This window comes from Lucilia cuprina, chromosome 4 (assembly GCF_022045245.1).
Source record: "Lucilia cuprina isolate Lc7/37 chromosome 4, ASM2204524v1, whole genome shotgun sequence".
Classification (NCBI taxonomy): Eukaryota; Metazoa; Arthropoda; class Insecta; order Diptera; family Calliphoridae; genus Lucilia; species Lucilia cuprina.
The window spans coordinates 95540065-95557972 of NC_060952.1; the positions used below are offsets into that span (position 1 = coordinate 95540065).

The 17908-nt window shown below is 26.9% G+C and overlaps 1 protein-coding gene across 1 annotated transcript in view; it reads left to right on the forward strand.

The window, feature by feature from the left end:
- The first annotated feature begins 393 nt into the window (after nt 1–393).
- The window catches only part of LOC111683086 (protein neuralized), a 36076-nt gene continuing 18561 nt past the window's right edge, over nt 394–17908 (forward strand). Inside the window, exon 1 of the mRNA XM_023445118.2 lies at nt 394–651. Within this exon, the coding sequence (XP_023300886.2) occupies nt 627–651 (25 nt within the window). The 5' untranslated portion in view covers nt 394–626. The remainder of the gene's footprint in view (nt 652–17908) is intronic.

A 17908-nucleotide genomic window follows, 5' to 3' on the forward strand; every position in this document is an offset into this window, starting at 1 on the left:
ATTACCGGCTTTTTACAGTATTATCATTATGTTTATCTAAACACTGCCTTATCTTTTTTAAAGTTTAGTAAAGAATGCTTAGATATAACAGTAAATTTAATAGTAAATTTTAAATAATTTATTAAAAATTCCCTCTAAATGTTTACTTTTATTATTTTAAATGAAAGAATAGCTGTCATTTCTCTTAAAATTATTAAATTTTTGTTTAGTATCAAGATATATAAAAATAAATTAAGCAATGTATACTTCATCTGGCATCACTTCTTTCTTTACTCTCCCTCACACTAAAATTCTCATAATTTGCTTAGTCTCTTTGTGTCTCACATGAAATTCCTATAAGAAATGTCAAGTTTTTTTTGTGTGTGTTTTGAATAAAGTCGTGCATGTGTAATTTAATTTACTTCAGCTTTCTTCAACAAAAGCAGATAAAAAATGCTAAACAAATTAATATTAAATGTTATTAAAAAAAGTGAAATATAATACAAATAATATATTTATATTGTACAAAATATAGTGCTAAAGTTTGCTATGATCTAAAAGTGTCAAATTAGTTATTAAGTTTTAAATAAAAAAAAAAAAATAAATTAGGTTTTATATAAAAAAAGCAAAGAAAAAATTGTGTGAACATGGGTCAGTCGGCAAGTAAAATTGGTAAGTTTTTTTTCGTATCACATTATTTTCATTCATTTTTCTTTATTGGCTGTGTGTAATTTTGTGATAAAGTTACAAAGATAAAACACTTTCGGTTATATTATTGAAAAGTTAATCAATTGCTGTAGGGTTTTCCCTGTAATTTATTCTTTAATTAATATAATTTGCGGCATAGTGATTTTTTTTTTGCATTTTTCAACATGCATATTCCATCAGGCATGCACTTTTTCCATTATAGTTTTGTGGGTGGTTAATGCAGTTGTAAAAATGTTTGTCGGGTTTGTTGTTTTTGTACCGTGAGAAAATTTTTCTTTACTGCTTTAAAATATTTTAGCGTGTTGCCAGATTTTGGTTGATTTTATTAACCCATAAGAGGGAGTAAAGCAAAAAGCTTAAGGTTTTATTTTTATTTTATTAAAATTAGATGTAGTAGATAAATCCTTTTTGAGTAATGGATTATTTTGGAAAATATGTTAACATTTTTAATTAAAAAGATTTTTTTAAATAAAATTTTTTAAGAAATACATGAGCTTTTATAAAAATAAATTTGATGTTGAATATTCCATTTTTTAAATACTATATAGAATTAAAAATTAAAATACTCTGTTCTCTCAAAAATAAACGATTTTCCGGCAAATTTACCGTTTTTTTTTTATAAAAATATTGTTTTTACAAAATATGTATATTTTTATATCAAAGCATTATATTTTTTTACAAAACTTACACAAAAATACTGTTTTTATTTTAAATATTTCAGTATTCGTTTATTTTTTATAAAAATTATGGCATTTTTAAAAAATACTGGTTTTATACAAAGTTTTGTTCTACATAAAATTCTATAAATACTGGTTTTACACAAATTTGTTTTCATAAATATTGGTGTTTTACAAAATACTGTTTTTCACAAAAATACTGGTTTTCAAAAAATTTTAATTTTTTGACAAAATTACTGGTTTTTATAAAATAATTTAACAGCTTTTTTATTCGCTTATCTTTTTATAAAAATATTGGCATTTTTAAAAAATACTGTTTTTATATAAATTTTAATTCTACATAAAATTCTAGAAATATTGCTTTTCAGCAAGTATCGGTTTTTCACAAAAATACTGGTTTTCAAAAATGTAAATTTTTTGACAAAATCACTGGTTTTTATAAAATAATTTAACAGTTTCTTTATTCGCTTATCTTTTTATAAAAATATTGACATTTTTAAAAATACTGTTTTTATACAAATTTTTAATCGACATAAAATTCTAGAAATACTGGTTTTACACAAATTTGTTTTCATAAAATATTGTTTTTTACAAAATACTGGTTTTCAACACTTTTCTGTTTTTCACAAAAAATACAATTTTCTGTTTTTCACAAAAATACTGGTTTTCACTAAATTCTTATTTTTCATAAAATACTGGTTCAAAATACTGGTTTTTCATCAAAATAGTATCATTTTTAAAAATTAAAAATTATTATTTACAAAATACTGGTTTCAACAATTTTCTGTTTTTCAGAAAAATACTGGTTTAAAAATACAAACAAACAAAAATACTGGTTTCTCATAAAAATACTGGGTTTTCACAAAAGTACTGTTTTTTACAAAAATATTGATTTACTGGTTTTTAACAAAAAAATCTGTTTTTTATGGGTTTTCAAAATAATACTGATATTTTTACAAAAATAAAATACTTTTTCTGCTAAATAAAGTTTTTTAACAAAAATACAGTTTTTTAACAAAAATACTGTTTTTTTTACAAAAATACTGTTTTTTCATAAAATTAATGGGCTTTCACAAAAATGCAGTTTTTTTTTACAAAAATAAAGCTTTTTAAAGTTTTTTTTTTTTAAAATATTGTTTTTTTACAAAATTACAAAATACATATTTTTCACAAAAATACAGATTTTTCACAAAAATACAGATTTTTCACAAAAATACAGATTTTTCACAAAAATACAGATTTTTCACAAATATACATATTTTTTACAAAAATACTGTTTTTCCAAATATACTGGTTTTATGCAAAAATACAGCTTTCCACTATCCCAACTTATTTATTTGTTATATTTTATATAAATTTGTATTTAATGAAAATTGAAAAATTTACACAAAAATTGTTATTTATATACAATTTTTTCATGAAAATCTAAATAAACCGGATTTTTCACAAAAATACAGTTTGTTCATAAAAAAGCTGTTTTTCATTTCCAATTTTCTTTTGCAATAATAAAATTTACATAAAAAACATTTTTAAATAATCGATTTTCAGAAAAATAATGTTTTAATGCTAGTTTTGCATAAAATTACAAATTCTTCCCAAAACACCATGTTTTTCATTAAAATAATGAGTTTTTGCAAAAATACTGGTTTTATGATTATCAAAGAAATTCTGATTAATTCAGTTTTTTTTTTGTAAATGGTAAAAAAATTATTAAGTTTTAATTTAATTTTTTTACATAGTTTTATCTAAAAGTGAAAGTAGACAGAAAAGGCGTATTTTTTAGCCTTCATCATGTCAAAATTGTTAAATGAAAAAAATTTAAATTTCTTTCAATCCCTAAATAACTAAGTTTTCAATAAAATAAAATCATTCTCAAGATAAAATTTAATTCCTAAGTATTCTTTTTTGAAACATATGATACAATTATCTACTAAGACATCAAACGACAACATTTGTTTTAAGATAAACCCAAAACAAAAAAAAAAAAAATGAATTTTGTATGTAAAACCAAAAAATGCTAAAACATTAAAATAAATTAAAAATTCATAATTAGAATAAATAAAACATATGCTGATTATTTCTCTTTATGCTTCTTTTTCTTACAAACAGCGTTTATAATGAATTCTTTTTGAATTTCAAAATTGCGTCACACGAAGTACTTGAGAGTTTTAATAAGATTTTTTTCATTTTGGGAAATATTTTTAAAATAGCAGCTTGGTTTATAGAGTACAGAGTTTTTGACATATGAAATTTGAACATACATACGTATTTTCTATGACATTCAGGTATAGAACTGGGTGTTTAGGGAAAACACAAAAACAAAATAAATATAAGGAATTGTGGTTTCTAGCTGAACAAAAAAAAAAAAAAAACAATAACAAATATATTATTTGATTTTTTCCTTAAAATCAATGTTTTCTTCTTCCTTGTAGATTTTATTGAACTCGTAAACAGTTGTTGTCTATGAGTTACAATTGTGACTGCAGGCGGCAGGCGACAAATGTATTGAATAATGTTTTTTGTTTTTTAAACTATCTTTAAAGATTTTTAGATATTCTTGTTTGTGTACATTTTATTAGAAATAATTTAGCTACTGAATTAGCTTTAGATATTATTCAGTTTAACTTTATATATATAATAGATGCCACGCCCACATAACGAATATGTTTATGTTTTCTTATTTAAATTAGAAATTATTATTTTGAAATTATTTCTGTATAATTTACTAGACGCTTGCTTAAATAATTATTTAGATATTCGTTAATAAATATGTGCATATACTATTTGAAAGATGCCACGCCCACTTTACTTTTTCTTTCATTTCTTTTGTAAATTACAAACAATTATAATGTAATAAGTTCTTAAAGGTTTGAATACGGTTGCTTTAATAACAAATCTTTTATTTTATAAATAAAAAAAAATTGTAAGGATAATGCCACGCCCATTTTTTGTTTGTAAATTTTTGAATTAAATATCTAAAAAATTATAAAAAATTTTAGTTTTTGAAATATTGAATACATTTATATTTATATTTAAAGGTCTCCAGATAATTAAGCTTTACTGTAAGTATTTGAGAGAAGACACGCCCATTTAACTGATCTGTTCTTTCCTTTAAGTATATTACAAGTGATTATAGGGACTGAGTTCTTTAAAATCACACGCTTTAATAATATCGCTAGCTTCTGATAATTTATATAAAGGGGCTAGCCCAGTGTGCTTCGCTACGGTAAAAGCAAAATAAAGAAAAAAACCCACATTTTCAAAAATCTTATTGTTTCTCATATAAACGAAATGTAATTTGAAAGTCCGACCGCTATTCTCTAAATGTTCATATGAATGTCAAAGATCTTCATGTAGAATTTGAAGATTCCAGATCACCGATTTTTTCTGATTAATTCATATGCAGAATGCGCCCTTTCTTCTCCAAAATGTTCAGATGTATAATAAAGTTCTTCTTGCAAAATTTGAAGAATCATGTTCTATAAGTTTCCCAGATCAAAGAAATTTTGTATTTAATACATATGGGAGGCGTAAAGACCTCCGCCCCTTTGATAGTCCGTTCGTTACATAGATGTTAAAGTTATTCATGCAAAATTTTAAGATTCTAACTCTAATAGTTTCTAAGATAAACTAATTTTTGTATTTAATTTATATGGGAGGTGCCACACCCCCTAAGCTAGTCCGCCCACTTTTTATTCTAAATAATGTAAAATAATTATCTCAAATATACGGAATTTATATTTTCTTAAAATGGCGTGGCCCCTCGCCCACTTGAAACTTTAAAATAACGTTCTATAACATTCGGACATACAAACAAACAAACACACATTCATTTATATATATGTATATAGAAGATAGATATTTTTATGTTCAACAATATAGAAAACGCTAACGCTTAACGCTTTAATTACAATTTGACTCTTCAGCTGACACTGATGTTTCTTTTTCCTTGCTTGCCTTTAAAGACAATAACGTTATCTAAATAAGCATGTAGTAGATATGATATTGATCTTTAAGGATATGCTTTGGCAAATACCAATACTTTAGCTAACAAACAACCCTGTATGGTAAATAATTGAAGGATAAGAAAACACATGGTTCCTTTATTGGGAAAGAAAAAATTTTTCTTCATAAAAGAAAAACCTAACGGCGCAATAATGTTGCAGTAAAGTGTTTGAACTTATATACATGTGTATGTATGTATGTATGTATGTATGTATGTATGTATGTATGTATGTATGTATGTATGTATGTATGTATGTATGTATGTATGTATGTATGTATGTATGTATGTATGTATGTATGTATGTATGTATGTATGTATGTATGTATGTACATGTGTGTGCATTGAAGAAAATCTTAACAATTTAACGTACATTCCCCCGAAATAACGCACACTAAAGATGATTTTCCAAAATACTCATACACTAAACAGGATCAGATGCTTGCTATGTTAGTATTTGAACAAATACTTTTACATCCAAACAATGACCATAGTACATTGTTCGTTATGGACATTTGTTTTAGATTTTTTTCAAAAATTTCTTTCTTACCTGTCCAAGGTTAATGTTACACGTTTATTTTATTTTACCTGTAAAATTTTGTTAAACATATTTTTCTTCTATTTAATTGTTAGTAAAACACCCTGATTTCTAAAAATACTTATTGGTTTTACCCTTAAAATTCTCTAGTTTAGCTCCTTTTTACTAGTTTTAGTTAAAAGTCCTTTGTTAAATTTTTAACATTTTTGTTGTGTATTTTCCAATTGTCCTTTCTGGGTTTTCTAAACTAGATTTTTTAAATTTATTTTATATAAAAGTCACTTTGGTCTTTTATCTTTATTTTAATTGTAACAGGTACATTTTTTACTTTGTTTTGTAAGAAAGGTCCTAAGATTTTAGTTTAACAAGTGTTCTTTTGTTAAGATCTTTGATTGTCTTTATTATGAGGGGATTTATCTGGGGTTGTAATGACAAATCAATAAATTATACAATTTTATAAAAAATAAAAAGATTAACATTTAATTTATAAAAAAAAACATAAAAAGTATAATAAGTTTTTACTTTTTGGTTTAGTTGCAATTTATTATTTTTTTCCATAAATTTTTACTTTTTTCTTTTGAATTTTAATTGTTTTAATTCATTTTTAAACAAATTTGTATAAACAATTTTAATTTCCTTAACTTGACGCTAAAATCTTTCATTATTGCAGTAGTTTAGCGTTTTTTTTAAAGCCCTCTTGGTAACACTGCTTAATGTCAAGCGTGCTTTTATTAAGGGGAATTCATAAGGTGGCTGTTATTATTAAAGGTAAACATTGAAAAATCACAAATAAATATCGCATAAAGATAATATTAAGAAAATGAGTCGTAATTCAGATCTAAATTGTGGAATAACTTTCGGGTCATCGTCATTATTTCTTAAGGACGATCTGGCTTGTGTTTGTAGTCAAGTTTTCGACAGAATTGCGTCTCACTCGCATCAATGGAGTGTATTACACCGTACAACTGTTTTCAAGTAAAGCTGCTTTCTACGAGTTCCACGCTTTCTCGCATTCTATGCATCTGTCAAAAAAGTAGAATCAATATATTTGTATGCTGAATGTAACAAGGACAAAAGCTTAGAATACTTTGACGCATAGAATGCTTAAAGTGTTGGCGCAGTATAATAAACTTATTCCTTTTAATTAAGTAATAAAAACTTCTTTATTGAAGAAATTATTTTTGGGAAGTAAATGAAAATAAAATTAAGTTTTATAAAACTAGATTTTCTAAGAACATTTGATTCAAATTATAAACATATAAACAAGTAAGAATTTAGTTAAAGTAAAATCGGTTCTTCAACACCCCTTCTCGATTTAACTTTAAAACAATCCAATTAATTCTCGAAAATATTTTATTTTTGTAGCTTGTAAAGGTTTTGTTAATATATCGGCTTCCATTTGTTCTGTGGGACAGTATACAAATTTGAGAATATTCCTCTCCATCAAATCGCGTATAAAATTGTACTTTGTTTCAATATGTTTAGTTCTTCTACTAAATTTTTCGTTTTGCGTCAATTTTAAACAACTTTGATTGTCTTCGTAGATTGTTGTTGCATTATTAATTTTAATTTCAAAATCGTTCATCAATCTTCGTAGCCAAATTGCTTCTTGTGATGCTTCTGTTAGAGATATATACTCTGCTTCTGTTGAAGATAAAGACACACATTCTTGCTTTCTACAGCACCATGAAATACAAGATCCATTATATTTAAATAAAAAACCGCTATTAGATTTGCGATCAATTTGACATTGAGCCCAATCAGCGTCAGCGAAGCCATATAATTTTTTACTATCATTGCACCTTAGGTTTAATTTCAACTGCTTCGTTCCGTTTAAATATTTAATTAAACGCTTCAGCTCTGACCAATCTTTATATGTCGGTTTGCTAACTTTACGGCTTAGAATTGAAACTGCTGTTGATATGTCGGGACGTGTATTTATGCTTACATACAATAAGCTACCAATTAAGTGATGATATTTTTCATTGGATGGCATTAAATCACTTTCTGTAACATCTTTTAAATATCCTATATCCATTGGAATTTTTGAATGTTTTCCATTTTCAACTCCAGCATCTGCAATGATTCTATTAATATAATTTTCTTGACTAATTGAATAATAATTATCAATCCCCTTCTCAATTTTGATACCCAAATAAAAATTGATATCACCCAAATCGGATATTTCAAAATTAGATTTTAAAATTGTTTTGACAAACTCTTGATGTTTCTCAGATTTAGTTGCCACAAGTATATCATCAACATAAATTAAAATGAACAACCACTCACCATCCTTGAAACATTTAAGAATACAGGAATCGGCCAATCCTTTTTGAAAACCAATACTTAGGAATACATTTACAAGTTTTTCGTTCCAACATTTTGCAGATTGCTTTAGACCATAAATAATTTTCTTTAGCTTACATACTTTATCATTTTTTAACTCAAATCCGACTGGTTGCTTCATATATATTTCTTCGCTGATTTCTCCATAAAGGAACGCGGTCTTTACATCAAGTTGTTTAACAATCATTTGTTTTTCACCAGCTAATGTCAAAAACATTCTGAAGGAAGTTTGTCTTACTACCGGCGCGAAAACTTCATCGTAATCTACTCCAAATTTTTGGCTGAATCCTTGGGCTACAAGTCTTGCTTTATATTTTGTTATATTTCCACTTGCATCAGTTTTTATCTTGAAAACCCATTTACATCCTATTGGTTTGCGACCTTCAGGCATATTTGTCAATACCCATGTACCATTTTGTTTTAATGAATTTAATTCATCTTGCATAGCTTCCATCCATAGATCTTTATCCTTTCTTTCCAGAACTTCTTCAAATGATTTAGGTTCACTTAGATCTTTGGTGACAATTACTTGAAATCTTTCTGGTGCTTTACCCTTTGTTGACCTAGTTGATCTTCTCAAACTTTCCGTTTGTTGATTTATCGTTTCCGGTTCTATAATTACAACATCTGACATCACGTCTACTTCAGAAGAATTTGAAATTACGTTTGTTTCAGTATCAAAAAATTCATCTTCATCATTTGTAGCGGCATTATCTTCATTATTTTGCTGTACACCATTATTCGAATTTTGTTTATCCTCAAACGAAAATAAATCAATATGAATATTATTTTCAAGTAATTTAGAATCATTATTTTGAACTTTTTCTGATAGAATTTTGTAATCGCGACTTATAGTAATTTTATTTGTATTTTTATCTAAAAATCGCAAGCCTTTTGACTCATCAGAATAACCAACAAAAATTAAATATTTTGCCTTTTGATCTAATTTCTTTCTTTTCTCTTTTGGGATGTGAACTAATGATAATGATCCAAATATTTCGAAGTTGTACGAATCCATGCGCTTACCTTCCCAAACTTCTAATGGTATTTTATTTGTTGATCTTGTTGTCAAATTGTTTTGAATAAAAGCTGCAGTTATAATTGCCTCACCCCAATAGCATTTTCCAAGGTTAGCATCCAATAGCATACATCGCACCATTTCAACAAGGTACCTGTTCCGGCGTTCGGCTACCCCATTTTGCTGAGGTGTAGATGGGATAGTAAACTCTTGCTTTATTCCTCTATCTTTACAAAAACTTGAAACCATTGATCCTACATATTCACCTCCACGATCGGATCTTATGACTTTTGGATATCTTCCAAATTTATTATAAACCATCTCACAAAATTCTTTCATTTTATTAAAGACTTCAGATTTATAAGTAAGCAAATATACTTTAATATACTTACTAAAATCATCAATAAATGTAACAAAAAATCGTTTTCCACTTGGCGTTTGAGTGTCCATAGGCCCACATACATCACTATGAATAAGATCTAAAATATTGTTGGATTGCCGTTTAGAACATTTAGGAAAAACCTTTTTAGATAATTTTCCTTGTATACAGACTTCACACACATCATCGCAATTGCATTTCTCTACAAGTTTTTCATTTTTATATAGAATCTTTCTAACAACATCAATATCCCGGTGACAAAACACTCGGTGCCAGTAGTGAGCACACCTTTTAATAATCATAGCATGTTGTTTTGGTATATTACTAACTTCCGTTTTTATTTTATATAAACCTTTCGTCATCAGTGCAGTTGCCAATATTTCGTTTTTGTTCCAAATCTCACAAACGTTATCGTAAAATATCACTTTTAAACCACGTTCCGTTAACTTTTTAACGGATAACAAATTACTTTCAATGCTTGGGACATAGAGGACATCTTTTACTATTATCTTTTGAATAACACCCTTACCATTCATTACATTCATTTCACAAGAACCTTTTCCGCAAGCTTTTAATTCATAACCATTCGCAACAGTTATCAACGTTACAACATTTTCATTAAAATCTTTGAAATGTTCCCTCTTGTTGCAAATATGACTCGTAGCTCCTGAATCTACGTACCAATCATTTTCTTCATTTTCAGAAGTAACACAGAAACATATTTCACCCCCATCTTTGCAATTATTTTCAGCAACAACGTTTGTTTTATTTTTCTTTTTTAAATAATTTTGATAATCTTGGCAGTTTCTACGTAGATGACCGGGTTTTTGACAAAAATAGCATACTATGTTATTAATAACATTAGCTTTCTTTTCCGGATACACTTTTACTTTAAGAGCTGAATCTTCCAAACATTTCTTTTGGTTTCTTCTTTTTGATTCTTCAATTAGTTTTTCTTTTACCACATTTAAAGATGGAATGCCCTTACTGCTTGCTTCTAATGTTGTTACTAAAACATCATAAGATTCTGGTAAACTTCTTAATATAATTGCGACTTCCCACTTTTCACTTAATGGTTCACCCATACTTGAAAGTTTCTTTAAATCAATTTGAATATCATTTAAATGACGCTCCATGTCACCGTACTCTTCCAATTGTTTTTTGCATAAATTTTTCATAATAAAAACACATTCGCTAAATGAAAAGGTTTCAAATTGGTTTTTCAATAACATCCAAGCTTCTTTTGCATTAGCAGCTTCATCAATTAGGTGAAAAAGATCGTCATCTATCATTAGGAATATTGAGGCTCTTGCTGACTCATCCTTACGAAGCCATTGAGCACTTGGTTGCTCTGGAATCTGATCCCTTATTACACACCATGTGTCATCGCGTATTAAAACGCACTCGGCTTTTCGCTTCCATATAAAATAGTTATTACGGTTTAATTTTTCAAATGATGTTTTAATATCCTGAGCCATGTTGCTTTCTGGGCCCATAACCTGCTGGCGCAGTATAATAAACTTATTCCTTTTAATTAAGTAATAAAAACTTCTTTATTGAACAAATTATTTTTGGGAAGTAAATGAAAATAAAATTAAGTTTTATAAAACTAGATTTTCTAAGAACATTTGATTCAAATTATAAACATATAAACAAGTAAGAATTTAGTTAAAGTAAAATCGGTTCTTCAACATAAAGTAGATCTACTTCTTACTTTTATAAGCGTCACAACCGGCGCACGAACATGTCAGCTGATTTTGACATTTTATATTCTTTTCTTATTGCGTATTTATCAATTTGAAGAAAATGAGTTTAATGATGAAAAGTAAATAAAATCTGTAGAAAAAAAGCAAAGTTTTTTAAAAATTAAATAAAAATGTACGCTTAAAAAGTGTCGCATGTAACTTGAAGCGTTGAACGTGAAGTAATGTTTTGCGTGCTTTCGTTTTACTTACCTCGTTTAAGGTTATGTATGATTAAATTGGTGGAGATCTAATAATACTTTTGATTAATTAATTATTCGGGGCTCCAACTTTCTATATAAAGGTATAGTTGGATTGGAGGGCTCTATCCGAACCAACTCTGTCTCAATTTGGGGTTTTTGATAGACAAGATTTGTCTCGCATCCGTGCAGCAAGAGATTCTCTAAGAAAATTGCAAATAAATGAAAAACTACTGTAATTAAAACTAAAAACATTTTTCCATAAAATTCCTAAAAACATTAAAAATCTTTTATTCTTCTCTTATTTACACTAACATCAAAATTTAAGAAGTGTAAACTGCAGATGAAAAAACTGTAACACTGATCAAATTTCATGTAGTACCAGAGCAATAAGCAGCTGATGACGAACACTCTGCAATAAGGATGCGCTTGCGCGCGGAAATGAATTTTTAATTTAAATTTAGAAACTCAACAAAATGAAAAAAAAAACTTTGCAGACGACAAATGTTTTGTAATATTAAAAGAAAGACATTTTGATGGTATTTATAGACAACTCCCCCAAAAATTATGAAGGAAAAATTATAAAATCATTTATATTAACGTTTGGCTTAAAAACATATGTTACACTCGTATGCCAATGCTCCCCCAAAAGAAATTTTTATATAGAAACAGGTAGAAAAACAAAATAAGAAAAAAAGAAAAGATAAAATATATTGTTAATTAAATGCATATTAAGTATGTGCAAATAGTTATTGTGTTGAACAAATGTTATTCAAAAGTCCCTGCTAAAGAGCAGAATATTAAAAAGTAGTTGAAGTTTAAAGCCAGACAATAACGCAGATGGCATTGCCAAAAAATATTTTGAACTCATCATAATCATCCGTTTTGAATTGGGAAATCAAATGTTAATGAACAAAAGTTGTAGTTTATTTCGAATAATAATAAATTTTTAAAATATATATATATTTTTTAAATTTAAATGTCTTTAAAATAAGAATATGAATGCATGCATATTCATTCATATCCTGTACTTGTTCCTCAATAGCAAACAGCAACAGCATCCTGTGCTAGCCTCCGGGACAGCTGTTATTATCAGTCAATCCACTCTCTAAAATGAAACCACTAAATTATAAAAATTTTAACTAAAACATTTGTTTGTTCATCATCTTTGAATGCATATGCAACCAACACACGGTCACAATTAATATGTTTTATTTTTTGGCAAGGATCTACAAACAAAAACTACATATTCTTTATATTTTTGCATTCATGCATCCTTTCCGATTGATGCCTGATGCATAAAAAAGTGAATTGTTGTGAGAGAAATAATGACAAAAAAGAGTTTTTTTCTTAAACAAAATCCCATCTACAACTACAATATGTTTACAACAATATAAAATTATGAATAATTTCAATATCAATGTGCCAAAATGCATATGCAGCCAACAACAAAACCATTAACCAGCTTCAGACTAGTTTTAGACTAGCGGCAGCCTGCTAGCCATAATATGATGATATGCACAGGCATCTACTGAAAACAACCACCGAAAATGTAAGAAATGGATTACAATTGGAACGTTAAGCGACTGTGTTCGTATTCACTAGATTTTTTCTCGATAATAGATATGTTGTTTTAGATAGGTAGATAGATAGATAGATGGATAGATAGATAGATAGATAGATAGATAGATAGATAGATAGATAGATAGATAGATAGATAGATAGATAGATAGATAGATAGATAGATAGATAGATAGATAGATACATACATACATACATACATACATACATACATACATACATACATACATACATACATACATATCGTATAGTAAGGAATCATTGCCCAGTGGGGAACTCTTCATTTCAGAAAACTCATTGAAACTCTAAATGTTACCGGTCCGTCATAATCTGCTCTTGTGATTTGGAAACTAAACTAAACAATCAACCTTTTCGATCATTATTGATCGATCGGTTTACATTGAGCTTAATGTTCTTCTTTCACTGTATGAGAGTTTTCACTTAAAAATCTTTATCGACCTGAATATTCTAAATAAAAATTTGGAAATCTTTTCTATCAAAGAATCTACGCACTTAAGGATTTTCAATTTATCAGCAAAATTAGTTAACGGAAATCTCAAACATTTCTTGAGCTATTCTCTCAAGCATAATCCCCCATAATCAGACATTCCAGTTTGTTGAACTCAATAAACATTTGGGTTTTATGAAAACTTACATTCCTTTACTGTCGTTGTTGTTGTTGTAACAGTTCGACTGTGGAAGATAATTCTTTGCTGCAAAAAAAAACTTTCGATTGAAACAGCTGTCGCTGGAATGACAATCTTTGGTCGAGTATGGCTCGGATCGTTCCGGAGCGTAGATCCAATTGTCTAATACAAAGTCTCTTTTTATATATAATTTGAAATGACACTTTTCTTTCGGTGTTCTCAAATCTTTAACCAAAATTATCGCACTGTCGCCCTAAATGTGACAAGTGAGAAAAAATTAAAAAAAGAAACCTTGACAAATTTGTCTTTTTTCAACACGTTGCTGTTCATTTCATTTAAAACGCAAATTTTACTCTACTTTGATAATATTTCATTTTTACCCCCATCATTCCATCTGTTTTAATTTCATTTTATTTGTTTTTGCTTATAAAACTAAAGACCAAACAACGAATGTATTACATTTTCTTGTTTTATTTGTCCTTTTTTAAAGTGTTTCGCAAAAAAAAAAAACAAACCGATATCCAGGTGTAAATTTAAATGCCAATGTCTACTACAGACACTGATAATAAAAAAAATTTAAGCAAAAAGGGTTTCATGTTTAAATATTAAACGACAAAATCATCAAATAACAACAACAACAGCAACTAAACAACATTCAATATGAAATTTTAAATACTTTACATGGTTTTTCAACTCTAACCAATGACTTACACATACAGACACACACACACATGCATTTCATTCTGATTAAACACTGGACGTGTGTCTAGCAGACGTGTGTTTAACATTTAATTCCCTCATTATTTATTTGGTTTTATATACTTGTTGTTCTTTTTTTTCTTTAATTTTACTATCGGATTTTTTATTTGGTAAATTTTAAAGATGTTTTTTTTTTTTTTGAAAATTTAAATTTGTCACGATCACCTTGAAAAGTGTTTAGAAAAGTATTGACATTTCTAATGCTTTAATAAATTTTGATAAGAAACTGTTTATATATCCTCCTTTTTACAAAATAAGATTTTTTTTATAATCTTCTAAATCTTATTTCAAAGAATTTTTCATAATATTTACTTAAATTTTTGAAAAGCTTTAATTGAAGTTCTTAATCTTTGATCTTATGTTTAAACTGTTATATTTTTAATAATATTTTGAGGTTTTTACAACAACAACTAAAAATATCAATAAAATTCTCAAAGTTTCATCAAAATGTAATAATTTAAAACTGTTTTAATATTTTTACAGAAATTTTTAAATTTTCACTAAAAATTTAATTTCCCCAGATAGGAATTTTTAATACCCAGTTTGAGAATTTATGTGATTATCATGATTTTTGTTAAAGAAATATATAAAATTATACAAAATCTCTTTTTTTTTAATAAATTCCCAAAATGGGCATTTTCAATACCCAATTTGGGAATTAAGATTTTTGTTAAGTTTTCACCAAAAACTACAAATTTTTATTATCTACATTCATTTACGTTATTAGGCAACATAAAACACTTATTTATTTCAATTCCCAAAATGGGGATTTTATAATACCCAATTAGGGAATTCAATTTTTATATATTTTTTAATCAAAAAGCTTCCAGTTTTTTTATTTTTAGATGCATTTGTGCATTAATGCAGTTTAATTTTATATAAAATCTTTATTTTATTAAATTCCGAAAGTGGGATTTCTAATACCCAAAATAGGGATTTAGTTTTTAGGAGTTTTTTTTTAACCATTTAGATAAATATAATAAATTTATATTAGATGAAAACATTTTATTTATTAATTGCCCAACTTGGGAATTTTTTTAATACAAAATTAGGGAATTTTCTATACCCAATTTGGGAATTTAATATTTTGACAATTTTTTGCAAGGAAATTACAAAATTCCAATATTTGAATAAAATTAATCATTGCAGTTTACAAAATTGCTCTATAATTGTAATTCCTAAAAAGGAGTTTTAAAATACCCAATTTGGGAATTTAGTTTTTTTGAAATTTTTTTACCGGAAAATGTAATATATAGAACAAATAGATGGTATTAAACACTTCAATTAACAAAAATTGTAGTCCCCATAAGGGAATTTTTAATACCCAATTTGGGAATTCAGTATTTTGAAAATTTTTAACTGGAATCTAAAAATTTTGAATAAATGGATGATGTTATACAATTAAATTATCAGGAATTGGGAATTTAGTTTTTTGAAAAATTTTTAAAGGGAAATGTAAACTTTCTAATAATTGGATAATTTTACGTTTTAATAATCAAAATCTATTGTTTTATTTCAAATCCCAACAAGGGGATTTTTAATAACCATTTTGGGAATTTATTTTTTAGACAATTTTGAGAAGGAAATTAAAAATTAGAATTTTTGGGTAAAATTATTCATTAAATTACATGGAATTCTAATTATATTACAATTCCTAGCAAGGAGATTTAAAATACCCAATTTGGGAATTCAGTATTTTGAAAAATTTTAACTGGAATCTGAAAATTTGGAACAATCGTATGATGTTACACAATTCAATGATCAGGAATTGTAATTTTATTACATTTCCCCATAAGGGTATTTTTAATACCCAATTAGGGAATTTAGTTTTTTGAAAAATTTTTAAAGGGAAATGTAAAATTTCTAATAATTGGATAATTATACGTTTTAATAATCAAAATTTATTGTTTTATTTCAAATCCCAACAAGGGGATTTTTAATAACCATTTTGGGAATTTATTTTTTCTACGTTTTGGAGAAGAAAATTGAAAATTACTAACATTTGGGTAAAATTATTTATCAAATTACATGGAATTGTAATTAAATTACAATTCCTAGAAAGGAGATTTAAAATACCCAATTTGGGAATTCAATATTTTGAAAAAATTGAACTGGAATCTGAAAATTTGGAATAATTGGATGGTGTTATACACTTCAGTTATTAGAAATTTTAGTTTTATTATGCTTCCCTATAAGAAAATTTTTAATACCCAATTTGAAATAAATATTTAAACAACTGGACATGCCTGTCTATCAGTTAATTAAAATAAAAACATTTGATAGTTTTTTTTGTTTACACAACGTTTTTTGCAATATTTTTCATTTAAATTTTAATAGAAAAAAACACGAAATATCTTATTAACTTTATACCCCAAAATTTACTTCCGTTTTCCGTTTCCTTTGGCAAATATTTAAACATTTCAACACATATGCATCATTTCATCTTAAATTCGTATCCCTTTTTTTCATCAGTCTCTTTATTTGTTGTTGTCTTTTGCCTTTGTTCTTCACTACCTTTGGCACACTTATAGTTTTCTTGGCACTGCACCTTTTTTGCGCTCTTCTTTATGTGTGTTTGTTGTTCTTCTTTTTTGTAAGGACAATCTGCTCTTTTTCACTTTTAAAAATAAGAATAAGAAGTACAACAACAACAGCAAGAAGGTACGATTAAAATCAGCAACATATCAATACTTACACTCCTACAAAGAAGAAAAGATCGAACGAACGAACGAACGAAGGAAGACAGCAGAGATGCAGTCTGCCAACAGTATCAAACATCTGCCATAATATTTCTCTACTCGTTTGCATTTGTGTTGCATACTCATTAACTTGAATTCGAATTTATTGTTCAAAACTAGAAACATATTTTAAATTTTATTTTTATTTAGGCAGCATGTCGTTTTTTCTTTAATTTTTTTGGTTTTATCATCAACCGCAAATTAATTATGCATGTAAATTCCTTTAAGGATCTTGTGCCAAGGAATTATTCTTAATAGATTTTGCAGCTTTTTTTGAAAATTTTAATAGATTTAGGAATAAACATGTGTGTGGCGTAATAAATATTAAAATTAAGTACTTTTAGAGATATTTTAAAATGGTGAACTTTAGCGCGATCGTTTAAGTTTTTCTATGAAGATCGTCAAAGGAATAAAGATTAGTATTATGACTTTTGCAATTTTGTAAAATAATTGGATGTTAATTTTGTCAGAAATTTCAATTGAACTTATTACGTTTAAGTTTCCACAAGATCGCCTTAAGCTATGATCACTAAGATCTTTTACTTTTCTAAATTATTCTGAATTTTCTTCACCAAAGGTTTAATGAAAACTTT